The sequence below is a fragment of the Adelges cooleyi genome, unplaced genomic scaffold (genome assembly GCF_023614345.1).
Source record: "Adelges cooleyi isolate 19-005CV unplaced genomic scaffold, UGA_ACOO_1.1 ACOO_flye_CR_arks_rails_tigmint_CR_PRNA_574, whole genome shotgun sequence".
Classification (NCBI taxonomy): Eukaryota; Metazoa; Arthropoda; class Insecta; order Hemiptera; family Adelgidae; genus Adelges; species Adelges cooleyi.
Window position 1 is genome coordinate 6131883 of NW_026096268.1, and position 23178 is coordinate 6155060.

Genomic DNA, 23178 nt, shown 5'->3' on the forward strand with positions numbered 1-23178 from the left:
ATTATCTTGGATTTTAAGAGTTGTACACATTGTTTTTTATATAAAAACGAATTGGATAATATTTTGTATAGTATAATAATTCGATTGCGCAATTCTAACTAAATCTTAACTAATTTACCAATCGTCAAGAATTTAACGCTCTCTGCTTTGGCTAGACAATAGGTTGAGTTACCTTTAGAAACTCGATTGTCGGTATTTATGTTATTTATTGATAACGTTTGTTTTTGGTTTCGCGCTTTATCTCGAATATGTGTAAACAAGGACGGTTTTAACTCTAGTAAAATATTATTTTGCGTTGTCGTTAATGTTTACTGGGAACACGGTGAACGAGTAGCAAACCTATTTGTATGTAAGTCGTATAAGCGAAGCAAATAAGATAAGATAGTTGATTTTGTACTGTCACGGCACTACGCATATGTAACCGATATAGGTTCAATGGTGTGTACTTGCATTAAAACCAATAAATTATTGAAATAGTATACTTTGCCGAGCAAATCCATGGAAACTTTATCCATTATATTTAACTGTCACGAGCTCGGTCTCCACATAAGTCGTATCGTTTGCATTCTAAATGTAGTCAGCCCCCATTGCACGCCACCGTAACATGAATAATTTGCATTGAGAAAATAATTCCTAGATAATTGGTTCCTGAAAAACGATCACCAAATAATTGCCCTTTCACAAAAAAAAGCCCCAAAAAAATTTCTAATTTTAAAAGTTTGGATAAAACAAAAAAAGTCTTCTCAAATTTACATTTTCCGTTACGATATTAACTTCAAACTACTGAATAATAAAAGCTACAATACCTTAAAAAACCTTTTTTTTATTGATACAAATCTAAATGAAACGAGGATAGAAACCATTAAAAATATGTTAACTGAAAATTATATTAACACTTCATTAAATCATCAAAATACTTTATTTATTTTATATGAAGTATTGATTTGTTACTTTTCAATAATTCTATAATCAACTATTAAGTTTATTTTAAAATAATCTACCCCAGTTCGGGCGGTCGTGTTGTAGTGGGGTAGAGAAGGTCACAGGGTATTAAGTCATTAAAAGAGGATTTTTTTATAAAAAAAAAATGCTATATTGTTAACTTTGAGTTACCAAAAAGTATTAGATATCAACATTAATTACTTTATAAAAGATGCATGTGTTTATAATAGTGTTTTTGGATTATTCTTGAAAAAAAAATGATTGACTACAATGTTCGTTTTATACTCGTATATTAATTATATAATAGAAATTAAATCAAATAGTTATTGTTCAAACAAATATTATTGTTACTATATAACTATTATTATTACTAGCTATATAAAAGAAAATGTTGTTTTTTTAGTTTGTCATGTTTGTTTTTAAATACTTTACATTAACAGAACCTTGTAGTTGGGTAATTTTTTTTGAGGATTTTTATTTTCTAGGGGGTCGAACTCCGGAAATTTGTTTTTCTAGGTGACCTACATTTCTGAGAATCCATTATTCATCTTGCCATTTGTACAGTTCTGACATGGTTATATTCATTGTTCTAAGAGCGGCGTTATGCCGGACTACACTGATCAGATATTAATATTTTAACGGTTTATATTCCGTTGACCAGTCCGTAATGGCGGGTCATCCGTCCATGTACATATAATATATTATTACTATTATTATTATTATTACTATTGTTAATCAGCACCACTATACAGATCCGTTTGACGATTCGTTTAACGAACGTTAACGCAGCAACCCGACAAATTCGCGTGCGACCGTTTTTCTCATAACAGCAGTTTCAATTATTGATAACTATCAATTCATTATACACTCATCTCGATGATGAATCGAACGCCGATGGTATTATTGACAAAAGCGCACAACAACAATTGGTTTCCCACCGCATTGCCTACTTAGATTTCACATTAGAGATATTATTGTAGACATTATTTTTACAGTAAGACAAGCGCAGCTGGACGTCGTTTAATCGTCGCCGGATAGATTTTTAATTGAAAAACCTTCGGTGGAATGTTTGTGTCGTTGAAGATCGTTGCCCAAATTATTGTAATATTATTTAGTACGCCGTTATTTTTTTTGTTTATTGCTGTTAGAACCCTTTCGGCTTATGAAAATTGTTATTTTAATTTATAAATACGTAATTGACAACTCTCGTGGCCAGAAAATAGCCTTCTGTCAAATTGCAAACCTAGCAAATTCCCAAGTGGACCATGACCCTCGGATGGAGATGTAAAGGTACTGCCCGCACAACAACACACAATGCTCCTCGACAGCGATATTGTTATACAAACGGTGCACAATATAATATAAAAATATTGTATTTATTGTACCTTTCTTCGTGTGAACGCCTTACCTTGACCATGCGCCGATTGAATGTTAAATGTTAACACACCACCGCTGGTTACAATAATGAAGGAACCTATTTACTAATTGTTTTAACTTTTAGATACCTATTAAATATTAATAGTTTAATTTATGGCCATTACACGTGCACACTTCTCGATTTGGCTGTCCCAGTTGTATAATCCGTAGAATAATTTATTGCACGCTTAGATTGCGCTTTACTACACAATTGACAAAATATTAGACGATATAATGCGATACACACACACAAAAGTTTAAATGACTTTTAAATATAACAGTTATTAAAATGATTTCGACTTCTCGGGTTATGACTTCTTAGAAAGTATTAATATTATTGTGACCACAATCGGATGTTTTAATTGATTTCATTTTTATTTGAGTACCTTTTGCTAATGAATTATTTTGTTGCGTTACATCTGTGATAGGGTGGCAGAAGTTAATATGTAAATTTCTGTGTAATTATACTGATATATTTAAAAATAGGTAGTACTAAAAGTGAAAAAATACGGTATGACCGGATACTTTGCAAGCTATGATTGCCAATATGGAAGTTAGTATTCAAAAATACATAATTATGCTGATATCTTAAAAGTTGATTTTTTCGTGTAAATCAATTCGTCCATCTCCTCATTCTCAAACATATTGTATAATTTATTATATTGTTCAAATTTTGTTTCATTTCTGGTATTACGAGAAATACATTTTTAATATATATGTATATATATATATATAGAAAAAACAAAACAATTTTAGTACATCAGTATTTTATTAAAAACTCTATTAATTGTATTTTCCTGAACGTCAGAAAAACTGACTCACCTACTTATGCGAGACTTATTAAAATTGCCACATAATATAGGTGATATAATACGCTTTTAGCCGGTATTAATTATAATTAAAGTGTGTGTATGTGTATTTCCTGCATAAATATTATTATAATATGTGGGTAATTAGACGTAATCGACTGTTTATACTGCTTGTGGTCCGCGGCTGTGGTTACCGTTAAAAAAACGATGTCAAGGCGTTTCGGTGGCCGATCACAGTAGATAAAAAATATTAAGCTCGTGTGAATTTCGTATCCTACATAATAAATATTATTTTATCGGCCGTGTATAATAAAAAAATATTGTTTGATGCTATGCAAGCGTGTGTGTGTGTGTGTGTGTCTGATAGCGACTGAGGGGAAGTGCTTGTATAGGTGCTTTGGCGCTGGCTGCGGCGGAAGGAAAGAGAAATCGGTGTGAGCTGGTAAGATATATATGCCGGTGGATTTAAATACACTAGCACCAGTCGCCGTCCGACCACTCGCCCGGTTGCTTGACCGCCGTCAGTTCGGTTCGAAATTCGAATTCGTGTGGCTTTTTTGTTTTTGGAAAAGAAATGTTTGTTTGTTTTTAATTCCACAAAATATTTAAACAAATATATAGCCTACTGTATGAGTGCCGTCATCGTGTGGCCGTTTTGAGGAAAACAAAAAACAACCGCGCCTTTTCCATTCGTCACATCTTGTGGCGATCCCCGAAGGGTTTTTCGAAGTAAGTCTGAAGAAAATGTCTTAATCGACCGCTTTGTAAACCTTCTCGGACTTAACATAGTAGTAGATGGTATATAAGTACCACCAGTCCAGGTACACCTGTAGTGCTACTTGCATATCGTTTTCGATTTATTATTATAATTATGCAGGATATCACAGTAGTCGGGTGGTCTCTCTGTCTGGAAAAAATATAAATACACACGGTACAGGTTTCTCTTAATTGATGGTGTATTTCATTAATTTGCATGCTTGTCGCCTCCAAGTCTTACGGCAAAACTCGTCAAACGTTCAGCAAACACCTTGAATATATAAGTTCGGCGTGTTTCACATGTGCTACTTACTATCGAAATTGTACAATAATCAATTCGAATGCTAATAATAAACTATATGGTTAAGGCAATAAAGTATAATTATTGGAAACTATAATTGTTTTCTTGTAAACAGTTATATATATTTTTTCCCAAGTACCTACTAAAACCTACCTAAAAATAATTAAGTTTTGTTTTTTAGTATCTAATTAATTTTTTTTTTTATACTACATAGTCATAGTTAGGCGCATGGTGTTAAGGTCGATAAGAGTTCGGTAGTGTTGATCAACGCTTGTATCCGGATGGGTGACCGCCACGGTTTCCGGCGACTAATTATGGGGTATATAGGTAAACTAGTTTGATACCGCATTTTTATTAAAAAATCTTTATGAAGGTTACTCGTTTTGCATCAAAGGTTACTTTTTCTCGTTTATTCAGACTTGTATAAATATTAAATAAAAAACAAATGGTATTAATCACATTACCGTTAGATATACGAAAACTCGGACTTCAGTGGTTATGAAAAAAATAAAATAAAATACGATTTGTATTTAAACTGCAACGTCATTGCCGCCATGACTAATCTGTTAAAAGTGGTCGGCACGCAAAAGAATCTTTTGCAAATTTAATGTGTAGGTTTGATTGTGCCTTTGTCTATTGCTAATTTTCGTTTTCGGTTGTTAGTTGTTATTGTTTTGTTACAAACGGACAACGGTTATAAAGTGTTTAACTAGTTGTTTGAAAAAATTGACTGAATTACACTGAACATTATATTATAGGTACTTCCTTTGCGATTGCAAAACGCACGTGGATTACGTTGAGCAAAATCCGACTCGTTTCAGATAATAATTTTTGACGCAACAGGTACGCACAAAAGTCGGTCAAACGGGTCAACGATTTTTCGTTACCTACCGCCGGATTATGTACATATAATTTATGTATATATATATATACATTTATTTATTTTTATGGAACATTACTCTATCATCATTTGGTTCACACTGTGTACAAACATTGTTCACGGGCCTACCTACAACAGCTCATTTCGTTTATTAAATTAAATTAGGGGTACACTGCGTTGTGTCGAACCAGCGTTCTATGTCGAATTTTAAACACCATTATTGTTTTGGTCGGTGTACACTATTCGCGTGTATTTACATAGATAATAATAAATGCAAGCACCCATTGTAATTTTTAATGCCGACTTACGCGCGTAGAAAGCGTCCACCGCTTTTCACAAACGAAACTGTAAAAAACTCAAAACATTTTTTTATACTCGTTTGTTATGCTAATATATGACCGCATGTATAACACACTCGGTAATTTGACCACGATAGTCGATAACACTTTTATGAATAAAATAAAAAACATACAGAATGATTTAGCTTGCTCCTCGTGTCCATGAACTTCAGAGGAGAACAACATACGACCAAACAGTATTGAACGCATAATTAGTTTGATTGTAAACAGTTGTTGTTATTTAGCGATTTCTGATTAATCATCATGTTGAGTCTTGTCATGTTATAGTACTTAAAAGTCCAAATCCTCTCTCCTTAATAAAGATAGAGCCTACCAGTCATTAATTCTCCCCAAAAATTATAGATGAAATAATAAATGTCCAATTAGACATTTTTTATAAAAAAAAATATAATTAAAAACTTAATAACCGAATGAAATGTCGGAATCTGAAAATCAGGAATACATAAGCTATTTACTTTTTTTTTTTTTTTAACATTTTCATAAAGTACTAATCATTTAGATTCAATCTATATCGTTTTTGTAAGGTATTTACTTTGCTATAAAATTAAAAAACAAATGTCCTGAATTAAAACTTTTTTTTTTGTGGTAAATTTCTAGTTTTATTTTTTGAAAGGAACATTACCTTCAACAAACATTAACTGTTGGTTTTATAAAAAATATTTTAAAGAGTGAGGATGTTTTTTTTCCGTTGTTCCATATTCTTCAATCTATTGAACTTATCGCTAGGTATATCATATATATCCAAAAATATATTTGTATTCGCATTTGCTACAATTTTACTGACTTGACCAGACAAAATAAACACCAGCTTAACCTTGGATACCATGTTCTCACTCTATAGTACAGTATGTAAACGGTTACTTGATTTGAGTATTTTGGTTTCGGTAAATCCAAATACATTGATAACCCAAGAAGTAATTATGTCTCTCTGGCCGTATGTCCATAATCTCTGTGTGTTTGACAAACGACTAATGATAGTTTAATTGGTAGAACTATTTTAATGATAATTGATAACCGTAGCGGGTCTTAACAGTTAATCCAAAATGTTTTCTTTGATACTAAATTGGAGCCATCACGTGACGTCAAATAAGATTCGCTTATGCGTTGTCACGTTCAAATTGGTAATGATAATTATAATATCCATATTAATTTAAGGTGTTGTATTAAACAAAATAGTATATTTTATTATTCAGTGAACTGTTGACTATATATTCTTCATTAGCTTCTGAAAAATCATAATAAAATGTTCAATAAAAAATGTCCGTTATCAGTATTTGTGTAATAAGTGGAACTCGCTCGAACGTGTGTCATTTATTTTTATTAACAATAAACTGTGTTTAAATTTAAATAACGGTACGATAATTATTTTTAAAAAATCATTAATGTGTGTTTTTGAGAACCTTAAATAAAACCTTAATAAATTAAAAAAAATAATAAATAAACTGTTATTATTTATTACCGATACATGAAAATAATACATTTTTACATGGACATTGTCTACTATATGTTTACTGTTGAAAGGTCAAGCCATCTGTCCTTGGAATTATGTAATATGTATTAGCTAACAAAAAAGAAATATATGTTTTTTCCCTCAAATAATATGATTTGATTAATATACTTACGTAGTGGATTTTTCTCATTTATCATAATGTATCAATTATCAAAGTTAACAAAGACTCGTTGGTTTTTTTTTTCAATCAGTCATCACCTAATTGTATAGCTTGTAACTAGGTATATTGTATTGTTTAATAATTTACCGATAGATCGCATTACATAACTCATTCATAATTCATTATTTAATTTGAAACACTAAACAAAAAAAAAAACATCAGCACTGTCTAGTGTGGGCGACCACAGGTTTTTAATGTAGCTAGCGCAGTTTGAAGTGGAGTGTTTCGTTTGAATATAGTTAGTTTAACGAATTATACAATAATTAAAAGTAAATAAGTTTAATAAATTCCAAACCGTCACTTCGAAGCTAATCTGAATGACAAAATAGATGACGTATAAGGTTAGGGTCGTTTAGGTTTAGCTGGAATGATTGAAATGTCTTTTTTTTTTTATAGCTAGTGGAAAACTGGTATAATTGGTTTTGGCCTTTGACATTTTACTGTGTTTTGATTTTATGCAACTGCGGGTTCGCCGATAGGAAATAACCAATTGTTGTCAATTATTGGATTAAAATTATTTTTTATTACATTTAATGAGACCGTATAATTGTTAATTGTTACTCGCAGTTGGTATCGCACGTCGTAACATTGCAATTCATTATTACCGAATTAGGATTGACATTTAAAATTAGATAGTGGAAGTATGTGTATAAATGGCACGTGTGTTTTAAATGTGACTCAATTAAAAAAAATCATGTTTTGAGAAAATTGCAAAAAAAACGTTTAGTACACTCAAAAAAATAATTATTTACATAACTGATAATTTTTTCCAAATTTTAATGGAAAAATGATTCAATATTAATTAATTTAATAATTGTATAATCGGAGGACTGTTTACCCAAGTCATTACCGTGTTAAAAATAATTTTATAATACTGAATACCGTATAAAAAATTATAATTTTTCATTTTTGAAACACGTGTGCCATATATTATGTATTAATTTAAGCATAAACTAAAACAATATGTGAACAGGTGTTGTCAGTATTATAGTTAGTGATAGTATTAATTATTGTTGAGTTCAGTTGATAACGATAATTTTAGATTTATAATTATTTTAATTTTTTATCGTAATACTCAATATTGAATATTTTTTATCCGCAAGTACTGTTCGTGTATGGTCGTGTCTTCTGTATACAATATTATGATAGGTTTGCCTAAGAAATGAATAATTGATTGTTCAAAACTGTATAACGGCCGGGGTGATTAATTTTGTTAATTTTTAATTAATAAGCTGAAAACGGTTCTGCAACGGACGAAAAATGGGCGTGTATTATTATGACATAATTTTAAAAAATGATGTCAAGTTCAACAAAACTAATTTTAACGAGTGTCGTGAACGTTTGTTTACGCTATAAGAGTGATAGATTTTTTTTGATTTTATCCAACGATGGTGGAAGATTGCATGTGGACTGTTTTTAAGGAGTTTTGTATAGGCAATTTTTGGATATACATTTTTGTGTTGTTTGTCAATGAAAAGTGGATTTGAGTTCAATGTATAATAATTGATTTAACGGGGCGGGAACTCGACGTTTTACCTGTATTTTCGCGCAACAGTATAAATCGACTAGACTGCCGTTAGAGCCAGTTGAAAATATCTCACTAAACCCACTTGACAGATCTACCACATTTTTATAAAAAAAAAAAAAAAATACTACCATCAAACAGTATGGAATTTTTAGTATACAAAATTAGTATGGAAAATCGACGATTGTGCAAATACATTTTGCTAAAACCTAATACAAATTTATTATTGCCATAACGGACGATTTATACACTATAGGCGACAGCTGACAGTAAAATAAATAATAATATTTTAAAACAATTTTTCGAGAAATCAGAGGTTACTAACCCTATTAGTAGGTAAATCTCGAATGTAGTTCGACTTTCAAGAACAAAAATGATCAATGATCGACAACCGGATCGTAGTACCCTGCACAGACGCAACCCGCTTACCTTTACGAATTATTGTTTTCAGACCATTGTTTCTAATCTAATATTTATTAATATATTGGAACTACAATATTACAACCGTCTATATAACTCGAGAACTTAGGACCATCCGAGACTCTGTAACCGACGTATCAACTGTTATCATAAAATTGACAAATAAATAATATCGTTTTTCCTCTCATAGTCGGGACAAGTTGTGGTGTGTTTGTCTCGATCAATGTTCATATTGACACATTCTACTCGGGCAGGAAGTGAATGACGGGAGTCCATGTATTTATGCCGCCTTTAAGTATATATAGGTTAATGCATTTCGGCATAACAACTATAGTAAACACTGAAAATAAAATTGCGACGCGGCTTAGATGTAAGTTGATTGATTATTTTCCTTATCGGTTAACTTTTAATTACTTTAGCCAATGTGTACACCACTAGTTTTCCATTGGTTTTCCTTGTGCTGTCATATTTATATATTATATATATATATGCTGTGCTGAAATATCATCACAAACTTGTGCATCGTCAATATTTGTGTATTAGGCAATATTTTATTGTTCAGTTCGAATGACATACAAACGTTTTATGATAACAATATTACATCCATACAAAATATATAAAATTCGTTATCATTTATCAATGTTATTTAGACAACGCGTCCGTTATATTATTTTTTTCTTTATTCAAACGACCTTAAAATGAACAAAAATACAACAAGTAGGTACATCATACCATTCTTCGGATACAATAGGTGTTTGTTTTTAAAAAAGCACGTGCATCCTATCACAAAGTTAAGCGCATTATAATAGGTTTTCCCGTGGGATACAATAATATGTATAGGGGTCGATCGTTTGCATTAGTGATTATTTATTATATAGTTTACAGTAACGACATTGCAGCAACGGCTACGGTATCTGTACAATGTACGTTTAAACAAGTGTGTGTGTTAATATAGATCAGGCGACATTATAAATATTAGCAATAGCAATAATAATTGTAGTCATTGTAATTAATAATAAAGTAGTTTTATACAGTTTGTCGGCCGCAGTTATCGCGTAAGTTTCACAGTTTATTTTTTATTACTATCGTGTAACGATGACGACTGTAATGTATTATTATTACCTACTATAAATTAAATGATTACGGTCTACTAGAATTTTTTTAATTTTAGTTTATAATAAGAACAACAATGTAACACGTTTTATTTGATTATAGTACTCACCCCCGGAGGGTAAAATGAGTAAACAATGAGAGAAAAAAAATAACTACAATACAAATAATAGAATCACACTGTAATGATAGAAGGTAAACATTAATATTTTAGAGGAATTTAATTAAGTACTGAACAAATCAAAATTTAAACTAACTTCATTACACGACACCAATTGATGATTAAGAAGTTAACTAAATTGATCATGCGTTAGAGAGTTTTTAGGGACGTAACAAGGCTTTGTGCATTAAATGTTAGTACTTATAAACCGTTATCGTTCTGGACAGTCAACCATATTATTTAATATTTTATAAACAATTACGGAATACCCTATCAGCTAATTTACGTCTTGATTCTAACATTTAGGAATAGTAAGTTTAATTGCAACATTGGGGGTGGGGGGAGGGGAGGTAGTTGAGTGTTAATAGTGTAAAATAAAGTAATATGTTTTTTTAAGCACTTGCCGTCTTGGTTTATAAAGTTTTTTTATACGAGTATTAGACAATTGCTATTCGCACAACGCTTTTTAATTCGATTTTTTTTTTTAGTGACTGATGACGTCTTTGCTTATAAATAATTTGCACATAATATGATTTATTTTTATTTACTACTAAAAACCAACTGCAGTGCAGACAAATTTGTCAAGGGCAAAAAAGGACGGACGAATCGACAACGTAAATCTGTTATCCATTTCAATATTTTTCAAAATGAATTTCCTAACAAAACAGATTGCGCGGGGGTACTAATAAGTTTAACAGTTTACAAACATTTCTGTGTTGTATAAGATACTACTTTTTTTTTCACTATAAGTATCATTAGTTTTTTATTGTTACAATTTTTGTAAAACTATTAAAATGCTGAATCAAATTTTTTATTTTATTTGTAATGATTTTTTTTTTTTTGAACAAATGTGAATCCGAACCTGCGACTTAATCTCAGCCACGTAACTTGCGGTAGAAACAGTTTTATTTTGGAATAGCACTAGGTACCCGTCAAATAAGTCGGTGCTTTTTTATTTTAGAACAATTCAAAATTATAAACGCGCATTTCATAGGTATAAAGATCGTAGAAGTATGGAATTTCTTTATTTTCTCATTTCAGTATTTTTTTTTTAAGAAATCATTTCCGATAGTGTCATTGTTAAGGACACTTAGTACTTAATTGGTTTTATTATCCTTAGAACGCCTTAACCCGTGACCTTGTTGGTGTCCAATCGGTTATTAAAAAAAATTACCGACGGCCAATGACTTTCTCCCCGAATTCCGCACTCTGGACACACGTCCGAAGATCATAACAACAACAACAATAATAATAATAATACACTGTTCGGCCTGATCTATCATTAACCCACTTGCCTCGTTTCGTTTGCTTCAGTAGGTCACCATTTCGGCTTGTCTATCTCGAGACAATATCGTCTCTGTATAACATTATATATTAATTTTTTTGATAAGTTAAGAGATAAGACTGAGAAACATGGAGACTGTTTGAAAGCACAGATATACCGATATAGCATACCCCCCACTGAAAAACTAAACCGTAATTTAAAAAAAACATGCCATAAGGCCTAAACGTCCGTTAAAAAAATATTAGTAAGCACTCAAATATTTATCGATTGCCTACACAAAGATTACATTTTGGACTTGTGTATATATATATTTATAAAATTAAATGTTAGCTATCCGACATTTATAAGTTGTTAATGGTTATTACTTCCAGGTACAATACAGACGTTTAATTTGGCCAACGTCTGATGAAAAAATGTTAACTCGTTCATTAAACAATTTTCACATATTATGTAATCACATACACGGTTAATTAAATGACAAGTTAAAAATAAAACATTTTTAACTACATTTTATTAAATTTTATACACACACAATAATTATTTCAGACTTTAATGTTACTATTATTACCAGCTGATTTTCCCTAACCTAATCTCATCCCTTATTTCGTGTCGATTGTGATGACAATAACGTGTATTTTATCAGTTGATTAGGTTACTTTTTTTGGTCATTCCCCGTTTTGTGATTAGCGTCGTTGATATACTTCAATATTTTTTATAAACTAAAAAATATGTCGGATTAGCTTTTCTGTTTTTTTTAACCGTTTTCGTATTTTTTAACCCTTTTTTTAAATTAATCCACAAATATCTGTATCGTAATTTAACCTTTTTTTTTTAAAAAACTTTTTTATTATTTTTGCTGTACACGTGTGAACATAATGCTGCTTTCATATAATTAAATAGATAACTCGCTTTTAATGGATCATTTTTTACATTGGGTTGTCGTTTCTGTTGCTTGTCAGCACGTGACCGATACCGTAGTATGCGAAGGATTAACATTATTGACTAAGTACGATTAAGTGGGATTTTATTTTTTTAATACTTGTATGCGAATATGTGTAGAGTACGTGATAAATATGTACGAATCGTAGGTACGTGTATTTGTTCAGTAACTAGAGTTATTATTACTATTATTATTTTATATTAATAATTATTCTACATATAATATGTCAGCTGAGTAACCAATACCTGTGACGCTGCATACGTACATTGCACGTTAATAATTTGTATTGATGTTTTGCTTATCTTAAGCAAATTTTAGTTCTTATTTTATTTTTTCCAAAAAATCCGCTCGATTAAAAAAACAGACAACAATGGAGAACAACTTTTTTGGATACATTCGACGAAAACATCAGTAAAAAAAAACATGTAATCAGTACTTTTTTTTTTAGATTAATCTATTAATTTGTAAGCCGCCAAGATAAAAAGTCATAGTACATTTTAGTTTTTACTATTTATTTAATTATAACACATACCGCAACACAAAATCAATACAAATATATTGTTTGGAATCCGAATGATAATTTATTTTTTCAAATGAAATTAAAATATCGTATTCCAAAAAATTTACTGAAAATGAAAGTAAAGCAACCAATATAATACAATAATACATTTTTGAGCTGGCTTGACTGCTCTTTTTTTTATATCTCTTATTATTGTGTAATGTTTCAACTCGACAAATTGCTTCTTTTCCCGATACATTTTTTCACGACGAGTTTCTAAAATATCCGGATTTCAATCCTAAACAAGAAATATTAGATGAGTTGGAAAGCAACAACCTTTTTAGATTCTTAATTTAGTCATGATTTCTTTTGATTACATGCGTATTAAAAAAATAATATCAGAATGTCATACAGTAAAAACTTAAGTACATTCAGGTTTTTTTTATGAATCTTCGATCATTTTTCTTTAGACGATTTTGTGTCAATAATAATTATGTTATATTATAATTACACATAATCTAACCAAAGGTAGTAAGGTAGGTTCTGTTAATATACCGAACGCAACCTTAGCTGAAATTACCCGTTATTTAATTGTGATTATTTTAGTTGTATATTTAAATACAATTTAACAAAATCAGACCAAAAAGTAAATTAAATTTAACTTTAGCTGACCCTATCTGCTTAGTTATTTTACATAACTCGATCAAAGGTGATACAAATTTGCGTTACCTTTTGATTTTATTATACACGACTTAACCTTACCAAATCGAATTAAACCTCAAACGAAATTAACTACTTAATACAATTATTTCAGCTCTACGATTATACTCCACCGAACCTAACCTAAAACTGACAGCTATTTGATTTTGAATTATAATAATATTGTTGCCAGTGTTTCGGATAATCGAATCAATTTGTCACAGAATATGACATCAGGTAAAATAACACCTAACGAATTTCTAGAGCACTGAACAAAATCAAAAAACATCAAATCATAGCTGATAATCAAGCTATATTGCCTTCGACAATAAGATATAATATTAGCGGTTACAAAAAGTATGATTTTTCCCGAAAGCTGTAAAACTATTCTCTCCGTCGTAGAAATAAGCGTGACATTTATAATTTTTTATTTTGGTAATATTGTGCGCGTTTACCAATGAATTTGTATTGAAAAATATTAATAGATACTTACTTTCTATTTTATTCATTAAAAGAAAACTGTCCTATGTATATTAACGTAGTGGTTTTCCTTAAAAAAATCTCGTTTTTGTTAAGATACGGCGCATTAGACGTGCACGACCACATTTTCACATGGTCATACACAAATCTGCATACCTAATCATATATATCATATATATATATATATATAATAATAATATACATAATATAACAAAGATCCCATTATTCATTTGGTTAGATTTCTCTATGGAAAATATCATGACCAGCTCATCCGACTATATCGACTACCGCAATGTTTTTCGCGTCGCAGAAAAAAAACCGACCGTTTGTTCATCATACTAGTGTTTTTTTTTTTAGTTTGACAAAAGTTAAACTCGTGTAAATCAATTTCACGGCTACAACACTATTAACAATAAGCACCGTGGCGTGATAGTCTGGTACAGCCAAGACATGAAATCCGCCATCCATACGGTCTGTATATTATAAGTAGCCTGGCAGAAGTTTAATTAAACAAATCCTCGCAATTCCTGTCAGTTTTTCTGAAACATAACATTACAGTTATCCTTCGATCGTCACGGGTCGGACATGGTTTGGGAACATAGAATTTTCTCAGAAACTTTTATGTTCTCCTTAATTAGTCACAGAGTAAAAGTTTTGCATAGTAAAAAATCCTATTTTAATATATTATATTATAAAATAAAATAAACATAAAAATACACAACGCATACAATTTAAGTACATATAAGGGAAGAGCTTCAGTCCCCTCCTGTATCCGCTCCTGGCGATAGGAATATATAGTTAATCGATTATTATTCGATTTATAAGTACAACGTTACTGCAAAAAGTTTGCCTTATGTATACACTATGGGGCTTTTTTTATTTGGCAATTTTCAGATTTAGATCAATCTTGATATTGATGTCTTATCCGCATAAACTTTCGTGTTGATCAGGCTGAATGTAAGTCCCCAAAGATGTTTGATGGTTTAGTTGATAATTATTACTACAAAACATAAACATAGTCACGGCTAATAGTTGCAATAACATAATATGGTATACTTTGTTAGAGTGCGTAACATAACGTTGCCTCATAGTAATATACAAACACTATGGTAGCCGAAATGTATTATTAGTATTAGGTAAAAGTCGTTGCAAAAGAAAAACCTCAATTGTTTTTGATAACAACAGTGTGGATTTTTTTTTTAATGAAATTTAAAACAGTATAAAACAACATGTACCGATCGGTAAAACGTGTGTTAACAGAGGTCTAAGTCTCACCGTCTGAGCGTTGGGAATACAATTTGAATATATTACAGTTGTGTTAACATTAAAAATGTTTTTTTTCCTTTTGTCTTTCCCCATCAGAATCGGGCGTTTGTTTCACAGCGACCGTCCGTGTGAGTGTCGATAGTAATTTACTCTTTGCCTTTGGCTACCGTCGACTCAAAATAATACTATTAAATCAAATTGTTCGACCGACAAATTTTTCCATAAAATAACGACTAACGCTAAGCTTGTAAATTGGGAAGTAGAGGAACAATAAGGGGAACGTAACATGCGTTCATAAATCACTTATCGCGCGCGCCGGCGTTCACTAATATGTTAGTGTTTGTACGCTTAATGAATAGAGATAATAAACCACTTCCAACGGTGAAAAATATGTATGCATTCGAAATTATTATATTGTTGTCACAACTCGAATGATATTCAAACATAATATTGTATTCCAACTAATCACGGCCGGTACAGTTATCGCCGTCGGCAAGTTCTGTGCGGTCTCAGTGCGTTTTGCTTCCGTCCGTCCGTTTTTTGTCTGTTTTGCACCCACATATTAGTATAATGGAAAAAGACACGGAGTTTTTGTAAATTATAGCGCTTTATTGCCGAGAACAAGCACATACAATCGGTTCTTATTGTATTTTTTTTTTTTTTTTTTGGTATTTCGCAGGTTGGTCGATAATCCTAAGTACGGTTCCGTTAATGAGGACGTGTTCATGGGCACACCACCGATGAACGGCACTGGAGCGCCTTTCAACCGGCAAGCGTCCATCGGTTCCACCGGCAAACAGCTGGTCTATTGCATACACGGAAAACCGTCGGGCTGTTGTGCCACTCTAGTGTCCACACCCGATGACCAGAATGCCAACCATGAGAAACCAGATCCGTCCGACCCTAAGTCGCCAATCACCATATGTGAGTACAAAAAAAAACACCTACATCTTAAGTATTATAACAATCAGACGAAAACATAGACACGTAGGTTAGATCTAGCCAGCCAAATATACACACTCTTTCCCTCTCTCTTTGGAGCGAATGAAGGCAAGGGTTGATGGCCATGACTTTGTGACATCCACCCACAACGTCATCTTCGGTCTCCCCCTAAATCAATCTCTATCCTTCTGTTGACATGCCCAACACATCTCAACATGGAGCCAAACTATTAAATTTCAGATTCTTCTAAGCTCATTTAGGCTCCCTCCAAATGCCAGCAACTAAACTGGTGTTAACAAAAACTCTGTGGGAACTCGGAAGGTATGAACTACTCAAGTTCCCCCCCTCCCTTGAGAGATGCTCAATTCTAATTTTGTCTAATCTAACCACTTCACAAGTATCTATCTCGATATTTCCGTTGCGTATACTTTTATTTTCTTAGATTTCCCACTCAATCTAAACGAAACCCTTTTGTCACGCTGTACACAAATGTTACCTCTTTCCACCTAATCCAACCGACCACATTACATTAAATTATGGATAATCTAGCAAAACCGATTCCAACTAACTCTTTATGAATCACAATGTCTTTAGCTCGCTACATCACTTAATTTAAACAGTAAGTATTTTGTTTTCGGCTGACTTACTCTCATGTAATTTTTCTCCATTGTTCTAATTTATCTCCCAACACTTTTGTTCTCTCATTCATTGAAACTACACTATCAGCAAGCAATAGACACTATAATTATAATGTAAGAAAAACATGTACCTATAGGTGTTAAGCTGACCTAATGAGCTTAATGAACGCGTTCATACAATATGCTCTGCAGGTTGAATAGAATTAGACAAAATTGGCGTTGGTGTCAATAACATGAAAATTAAGAAATTGCAGATATTATGTCGAGATGGGTTGGGCATGTCCAATCTTCGAATTTTGAACTCTTCGGATACTACAACTTACTGATGACTAGTCCGATACTTTATAAGTTATGAGTCATTAACAAGTTTTATAAATTCGTTTTTTTTATACTATCGTCATAACTAGTTTCTTCTGTTCTTAAATTTAAAACAATTTTTAGATACTTGATTGTTTTTATTTTAAAACATTGGAGTTTAATAGTTTTTTGATAATTTTTACAATAATATTAAAATGTAGAAGCCCTGATGCGCGTATAGGTAATTTTATTTTCTGAAATATTTGGAACTGACACCCAAAATAAGATGAAATACGTTGATTTATAAATTGATTATTGCAAACAATGTTCTTTTTAAAATAGTTTTTTGTGTATTATTTAAAATAAGAGGCGATACTTTCGGCCGCTTAAGTGTATTTCCATAAACATGAAGATATTATTTCAATGTTTTCAAGGTAATTTGAAAATAATATATGTTTTATGTTGACCATGAATTTTATTTTTTAAGTGATTAAGATATTACTATTTTTTTTTTATTTATTAAGTTACATTGAAATTATACTTAATTAATTATATAATGTTCACATAAGTATATTGTATAATTATTATAAAATAAACATAACATACAAACTATTATGAAATAATTATTATGTCGTAAATAACCACTATCCACAATCGATTGATTTGCATAGAGAATATCGTTTTAATTAATGGGCTAATTTTAACTATACCGGTATTACCTTTTTTATACCCTCAGAGACGGTCACCAGGTTGTGTTATACTCTCATATATTAATATACCGGTACCCAAAACCAAAAACCCCATTGTATGCTTCCATTTTAATAGGCTTGCTTTCCAACCCGTGACATAATCCAGCAACTATTATATTTTTTTGATTATCATTTAGACACATTTTCTCCAGACTACTTCCCTTTCAAATTTGAGAAAAACACAAAAAATCTTACATGTTTATAAATTTTAATTTATTATTTAAGCTTAAGTCTACGTTATAGCGCGCTATAACTTTTTTTTTTTTTTTAATAGTCTAATTACTCATATTTCCAAATTTGTAAATGGGTAACAACAGCAACAAAATATTTTGGACAATGGGAATGGCGATCAACTTTAACCGTATCTTCCTTAGTCATATATATAATTTGAAGTACTATAAATTTTTTCGTAGTTCTACTATCTACAGTTTCGCAATGAAGCAATTTCATTATTTTCAGTTATAATAATCCCTGTAGACTTGTCAACTACCACCCCCCCCCCCTATTGGGCTCTGTCCCATTGTAATAGTTTTTTAAAAAATAAAAGTTGTTTTTAAAGTTTATAGATTTATCTCGTGAACGATAATAATTTACGCTGTTCGCTTCTAACAGTAGCACTCGAATGTGTATACAATAAGACGTTATTATATTATTACCCATACATAGAGATTAGAGGTACGTATTATATAGGTGGACAGGAAATCTATTTGTTTTATCGCCTCGGGTATAGGTCCGGTCTGTCGAGACAAGATTAAATTCTTTGGATTCCACAGTGCCACCTTAGATTATTTTATTATTAATACTTGCTTCGACGGAATAATATTAGTTTAAACTATTACGAAAATAAAATAATAGTAATAATAATAATTAAGGGATGTAATAATAACAAAACATCTGATAAAAAATAGATTAATATAGTCATACGAATGGTGATGGATAGAAAGCATTACGAAAAAGTAAGAGAAAATATTCTTTAGTTTACAATATTAAATATATAACATTCAGGCATTAGCTTAACATTTTTGTTATTATTATAGATATAACTACTGTTGAGTGTTAATTTTTTTTATCGTAAAATAGTCTTATTATTATTGACTAGCACTGCGTCAAGTCGTTCTCGTTATCTGAAATATGTATGTTATAGAACAGTATTGAAGTGTTAAGAATCAAAAAATTACAAATTATTTAAAAATACAGTATTATACAGAGTTATACCTATTCAATTTCAATTATTGTTTAATACTTCAACATCTCCTTCGAAAATTGTAGGTAAACGAGTACAGATAGGAAAACAAAAATATACCATTGAAAAATAACGTACGATCGAAAACGGAGTTTTGAAAAATAGTCACTTGTAACCGCCTTTTTGATCACTTCAAATGCACTAACAATATGTTTTTGTTTTCGCAGTCAATGAACACTGTCATCCGTACCGAGAGAGCACGTCGGACCATCAGAAGGCCCGGCGGAAACTCATATTCGCCAGCGCACTATGTCTGTTCTTCATGGTCGGAGAAGCGATCGGTAAGGCGGTCATATACCATAAAGTTAGGTATTTTCATTCATAAAACCGATGTCTTGATGCCGTTTACCTTTTTTACCTTCAGGAGGATACATGTCGAGCAGTTTGGCCATAGCCACGGACGCCTCTCACCTTCTCACCGACTTTGCCAGTTTCATGATTTCGCTGTTTGCCATTTGGGTGGCTTCCAGACCGGCCACGCAGTCCATGCCTTTCGGATGGTACAGGGCCGAAGTGTTGGGAGCACTGACTTCGGTGCTGCTCATCTGGGTGGTCACCGGCATACTGTTGTACTTGGCCGTCGAACGGATCAGTAACATGTCGTACACCATTGACGCCAACATCATGCTGATCACGTCCATCGTCGGGCTGTGCGTCAATCTAGTGTAAGTTCAAACGATTAGAAGTCATGTTTCAGGGAGGGGAGAAGTAAAAACACAGTTGAGGCAAAGAGTTTCGTTGATTATCCGATGTTGGGGTTCATTTGAAATGGCGCTGTTAAGTTAGAAATATCTTGGAGTTTTAGCAACCAAAACCGCACCGTGTCATCAATCCCTGTACTGAACCGCCTCTTTCCATTTGTCCACTCCCAAAGTCCAACGTCTTCTTTAATTACGTCTATTTGCCTTATTCCGAGTCTACCATAAGGCCTTTTTTACCTTGGGGGTTCCGTTATCTTATCCCTCTTTTTTCGTTGTATGACCCACTATATTCTCTGGTCTTTGTGACAGCTCTTTATGTGGCACCACGTCACACAGTTTTGATTTTTGGTTTTTCAAGATGATTAAAAGCATTGTCAAAGCGTTTCATTGAAGTGGCTTGAGGGATGGTTAGGGAAATTAAGACCCGTTGATGCCGTTCAAACGTCAGTTTGGTTTCTGGCGTTTTTCAGGAACTCGAAGGAGTTTTGAAGGATCCGAACACCCCCAGGCTCTACAATTTTAGCACATTGCAAAGGGGGTGTCGAGTAGAACTTTGTTGGGTTTAGCAAAAACCCATGTTAAAGCGACTGACTGTTTTAAAAATCATTGAACGCTTATTGTTTTTTCGTTTGCAGCATGGGGTTGACGCTTCATCAGCACTCGCACTCGCACGACCACGGATCACACAGTCACGGGGAACAAGGCGCGAGCCGGTCCAACATAAACGTTAGGGCCGCATACATTCACGTTCTCGGCGACGTCATCCAGAGCCTTGGAGTTCTGGTGGCCGCGGCCGTTATTTACTATAGAGTGAGTATACATACTGTCATTAAGCCGGCGTGTAACGAATTTCAGATACAAATGATTTTAAAAATTGTGTATAATGTATAGTAGTATAGTAGGCATAGTGTACACCTACTTAAACCAAATCAACTTTATTTGTTCGCGTTATCTATTCCTCCAAAGTTTGTTAATCTTTCGAGTGTCCGCGTCTAAAGTGCAGTGTTCATATAATATTTTTCATTGCACAATCTCGCTGTTGTTCCCCCAAAGTCAATCAATGGCCGCTTATCTACAATGTGTTATTAATGCTAATTACCTCGTTATCTATTTTACAGCCCGACTGGAAAATCGTCGACCCGATATGTACGTTTATGTTTTCCATTTTGGTGTTGATCACCACATTCAACATACTCCGGGACACGATGATTGTGTTGATGGAAGGCATGCCCAAGGGCGTTAACTTCGTGGACGTGCTGGAGACGTTCATGAGCATCGACGGCGTGGTCCGAGTGCATAACCTTAGGGTTTGGGCCCTCAGTCCGGACAAAATAGCCTTGGCCGCTCATCTGGCAGTCAGTGAGTCGACGAAAATCTCATTTTACACTTCACCCGTATTTACAAACACCAAACCACTTCTTCTTTCATTTCTCGCAACTCTTAAACTGCATCTTATCGTTCCTAATTCTATCAAACCTACTCCGTCTCAACTTCATAATTTCAGTTTTCCTTATACATCGTTCTATCGACCTCAATGGCACATTTTGACACCTTAACGCCCAGGCAACGGTTCTACCTGATTTGATTACATTTATTCTATTTGCTAAATCTTCTCTGATTCCTCTGATTTCTTGTACACCTAATTCGAAATTCTTCTCGAATTTTCCTACTCTTTTCATTAATTCCCTCCAAGAGCACAAAAGTTTCCGAGTCTCCTCGACGAACTCAATAACTCTACATCCAGCCTTTTGGGATTCATGCGATCCGACGTCTTACCGCCCGACTGAATAACTTTTTACATCTTTTTTTTTATAGAACCCGGCGTGAGCACAACGACGGTGCTAAAGGAGGCTTCGCGGCGAATGTATAAGAAGTACAACTTTTTCGATTGTACGCTGCAGATCGAAGAGTTTGACGTTCAGATGGAAAACTGTTTGCAATGTCAACCGCCAAAGTGTTAAAGGGGAAACGCTGCCGCAGCCATCGTACCCACCGCCCACCACGGCTTCTGCCTTTGAAGCTTTTAGCCGTCCAGCCTGCATTAACACAATATACGATTGCTTTGCGCTCTCCCCCACCGACTCTGCTCCCCCCTCCTGTCCACCAACTCCCAAGTTGTGATCTCTGTACACACGATACGTTTTTATTTTTTTTAATTATTATGTCGTTTGTAATATTTTTAGTAGTTAAGTAAAAAAAAAAAACGAAACAAAATAATAATTATCGTCGGTTGGCTATCTCTGGCTCTGCTAGAATGCGATAATATTATTATTTTTTTTTTAAATTAAATTAAATTTCTACTGTAATATTAATTGTAAATGTATACTATGTTATATTTATATATTTATATTATATAAATGTAATAATATAAATGGATTTTTTATACCGTATACGTACAGCTGCCATAACTGGCATCGAGTCGATCCACGTGAATTATATTTGAAATGATTTTTTTTTTTTATAATTCTGAATTTATTTTTGTTCACCTATATTGTACACTGAAACCGCAGTCGTTCCATCGTTTCATATTACAGTTCAATGGTGTGTCGATCGATTCATTATTTTGCAGATAACCGTTAACTTTACCATTTTCAATAGTTTGTAAGACGTTTAACTTTTATAACATCAGCTGTTAATCGTTGTACACTCAACCGACCTATATAATTTTTTCCCTACGGTGCCATAAACATTTTATATTAAGTACATAATACATACTGTATGAAGAAAATAGACCGTTGAGTTATTTGTATTTTTTTTTTTTAAACTGTTGGTATGATTTTTCTAGTTACGAGTCTATGTTTTATTATGTTTACAACGTATTAGTTATTATATTAAATAAATTATTTTATTATGAACGTGTAAAAATGTGTTGGAAAATGATTTTCTCTTTCATATTATGTGTGTAGTTTACCGAGTTCTAATCTTTATTATAAATTATATTTAGGTATTTTATACATTATGTACATATATTATTGTTTTTAATTAAAATCATTATTAATTAATTATAATGATAAGTATACTTGTATATAAAAAAAAAACCGTGTAATATTTTATAGTATTGTTTTGAATGCGTATGATACAAAGTTCAACA

General features: G+C 32.4%; 1 protein-coding gene across 2 annotated transcripts in view; it reads left to right on the forward strand.

The window, feature by feature from the left end:
• The window catches only part of LOC126843837 (zinc transporter 2-like), a 58043-nt gene extending 34976 nt beyond the window's left edge, over window positions 1-23067 (forward strand). Inside the window, exons 1-7 of one of the 2 annotated variants that reach the window (XM_050581655.1) lie at window positions 15968-16110; window positions 16197-16441; window positions 19554-19667; window positions 19751-20051; window positions 20723-20897; window positions 21206-21446; window positions 21903-23060. In XM_050581655.1, coding sequence (XP_050437612.1) covers window positions 16088-16110; window positions 16197-16441; window positions 19554-19667; window positions 19751-20051; window positions 20723-20897; window positions 21206-21446; window positions 21903-22048 — 1245 coding nt within the window. In that variant the 5' untranslated portion in view covers window positions 15968-16087 and the 3' untranslated portion in view covers window positions 22049-23060. Of the gene's footprint in view, window positions 1-15967; window positions 16111-16196; window positions 16442-19553; window positions 19668-19750; window positions 20052-20722; window positions 20898-21205; window positions 21447-21902 lie in introns of those variants that run through there. The other variant, XM_050581654.1, reaches the window with a different exon arrangement.
• The last annotated feature ends 111 nt before the right edge of the window (window positions 23068-23178 follow it).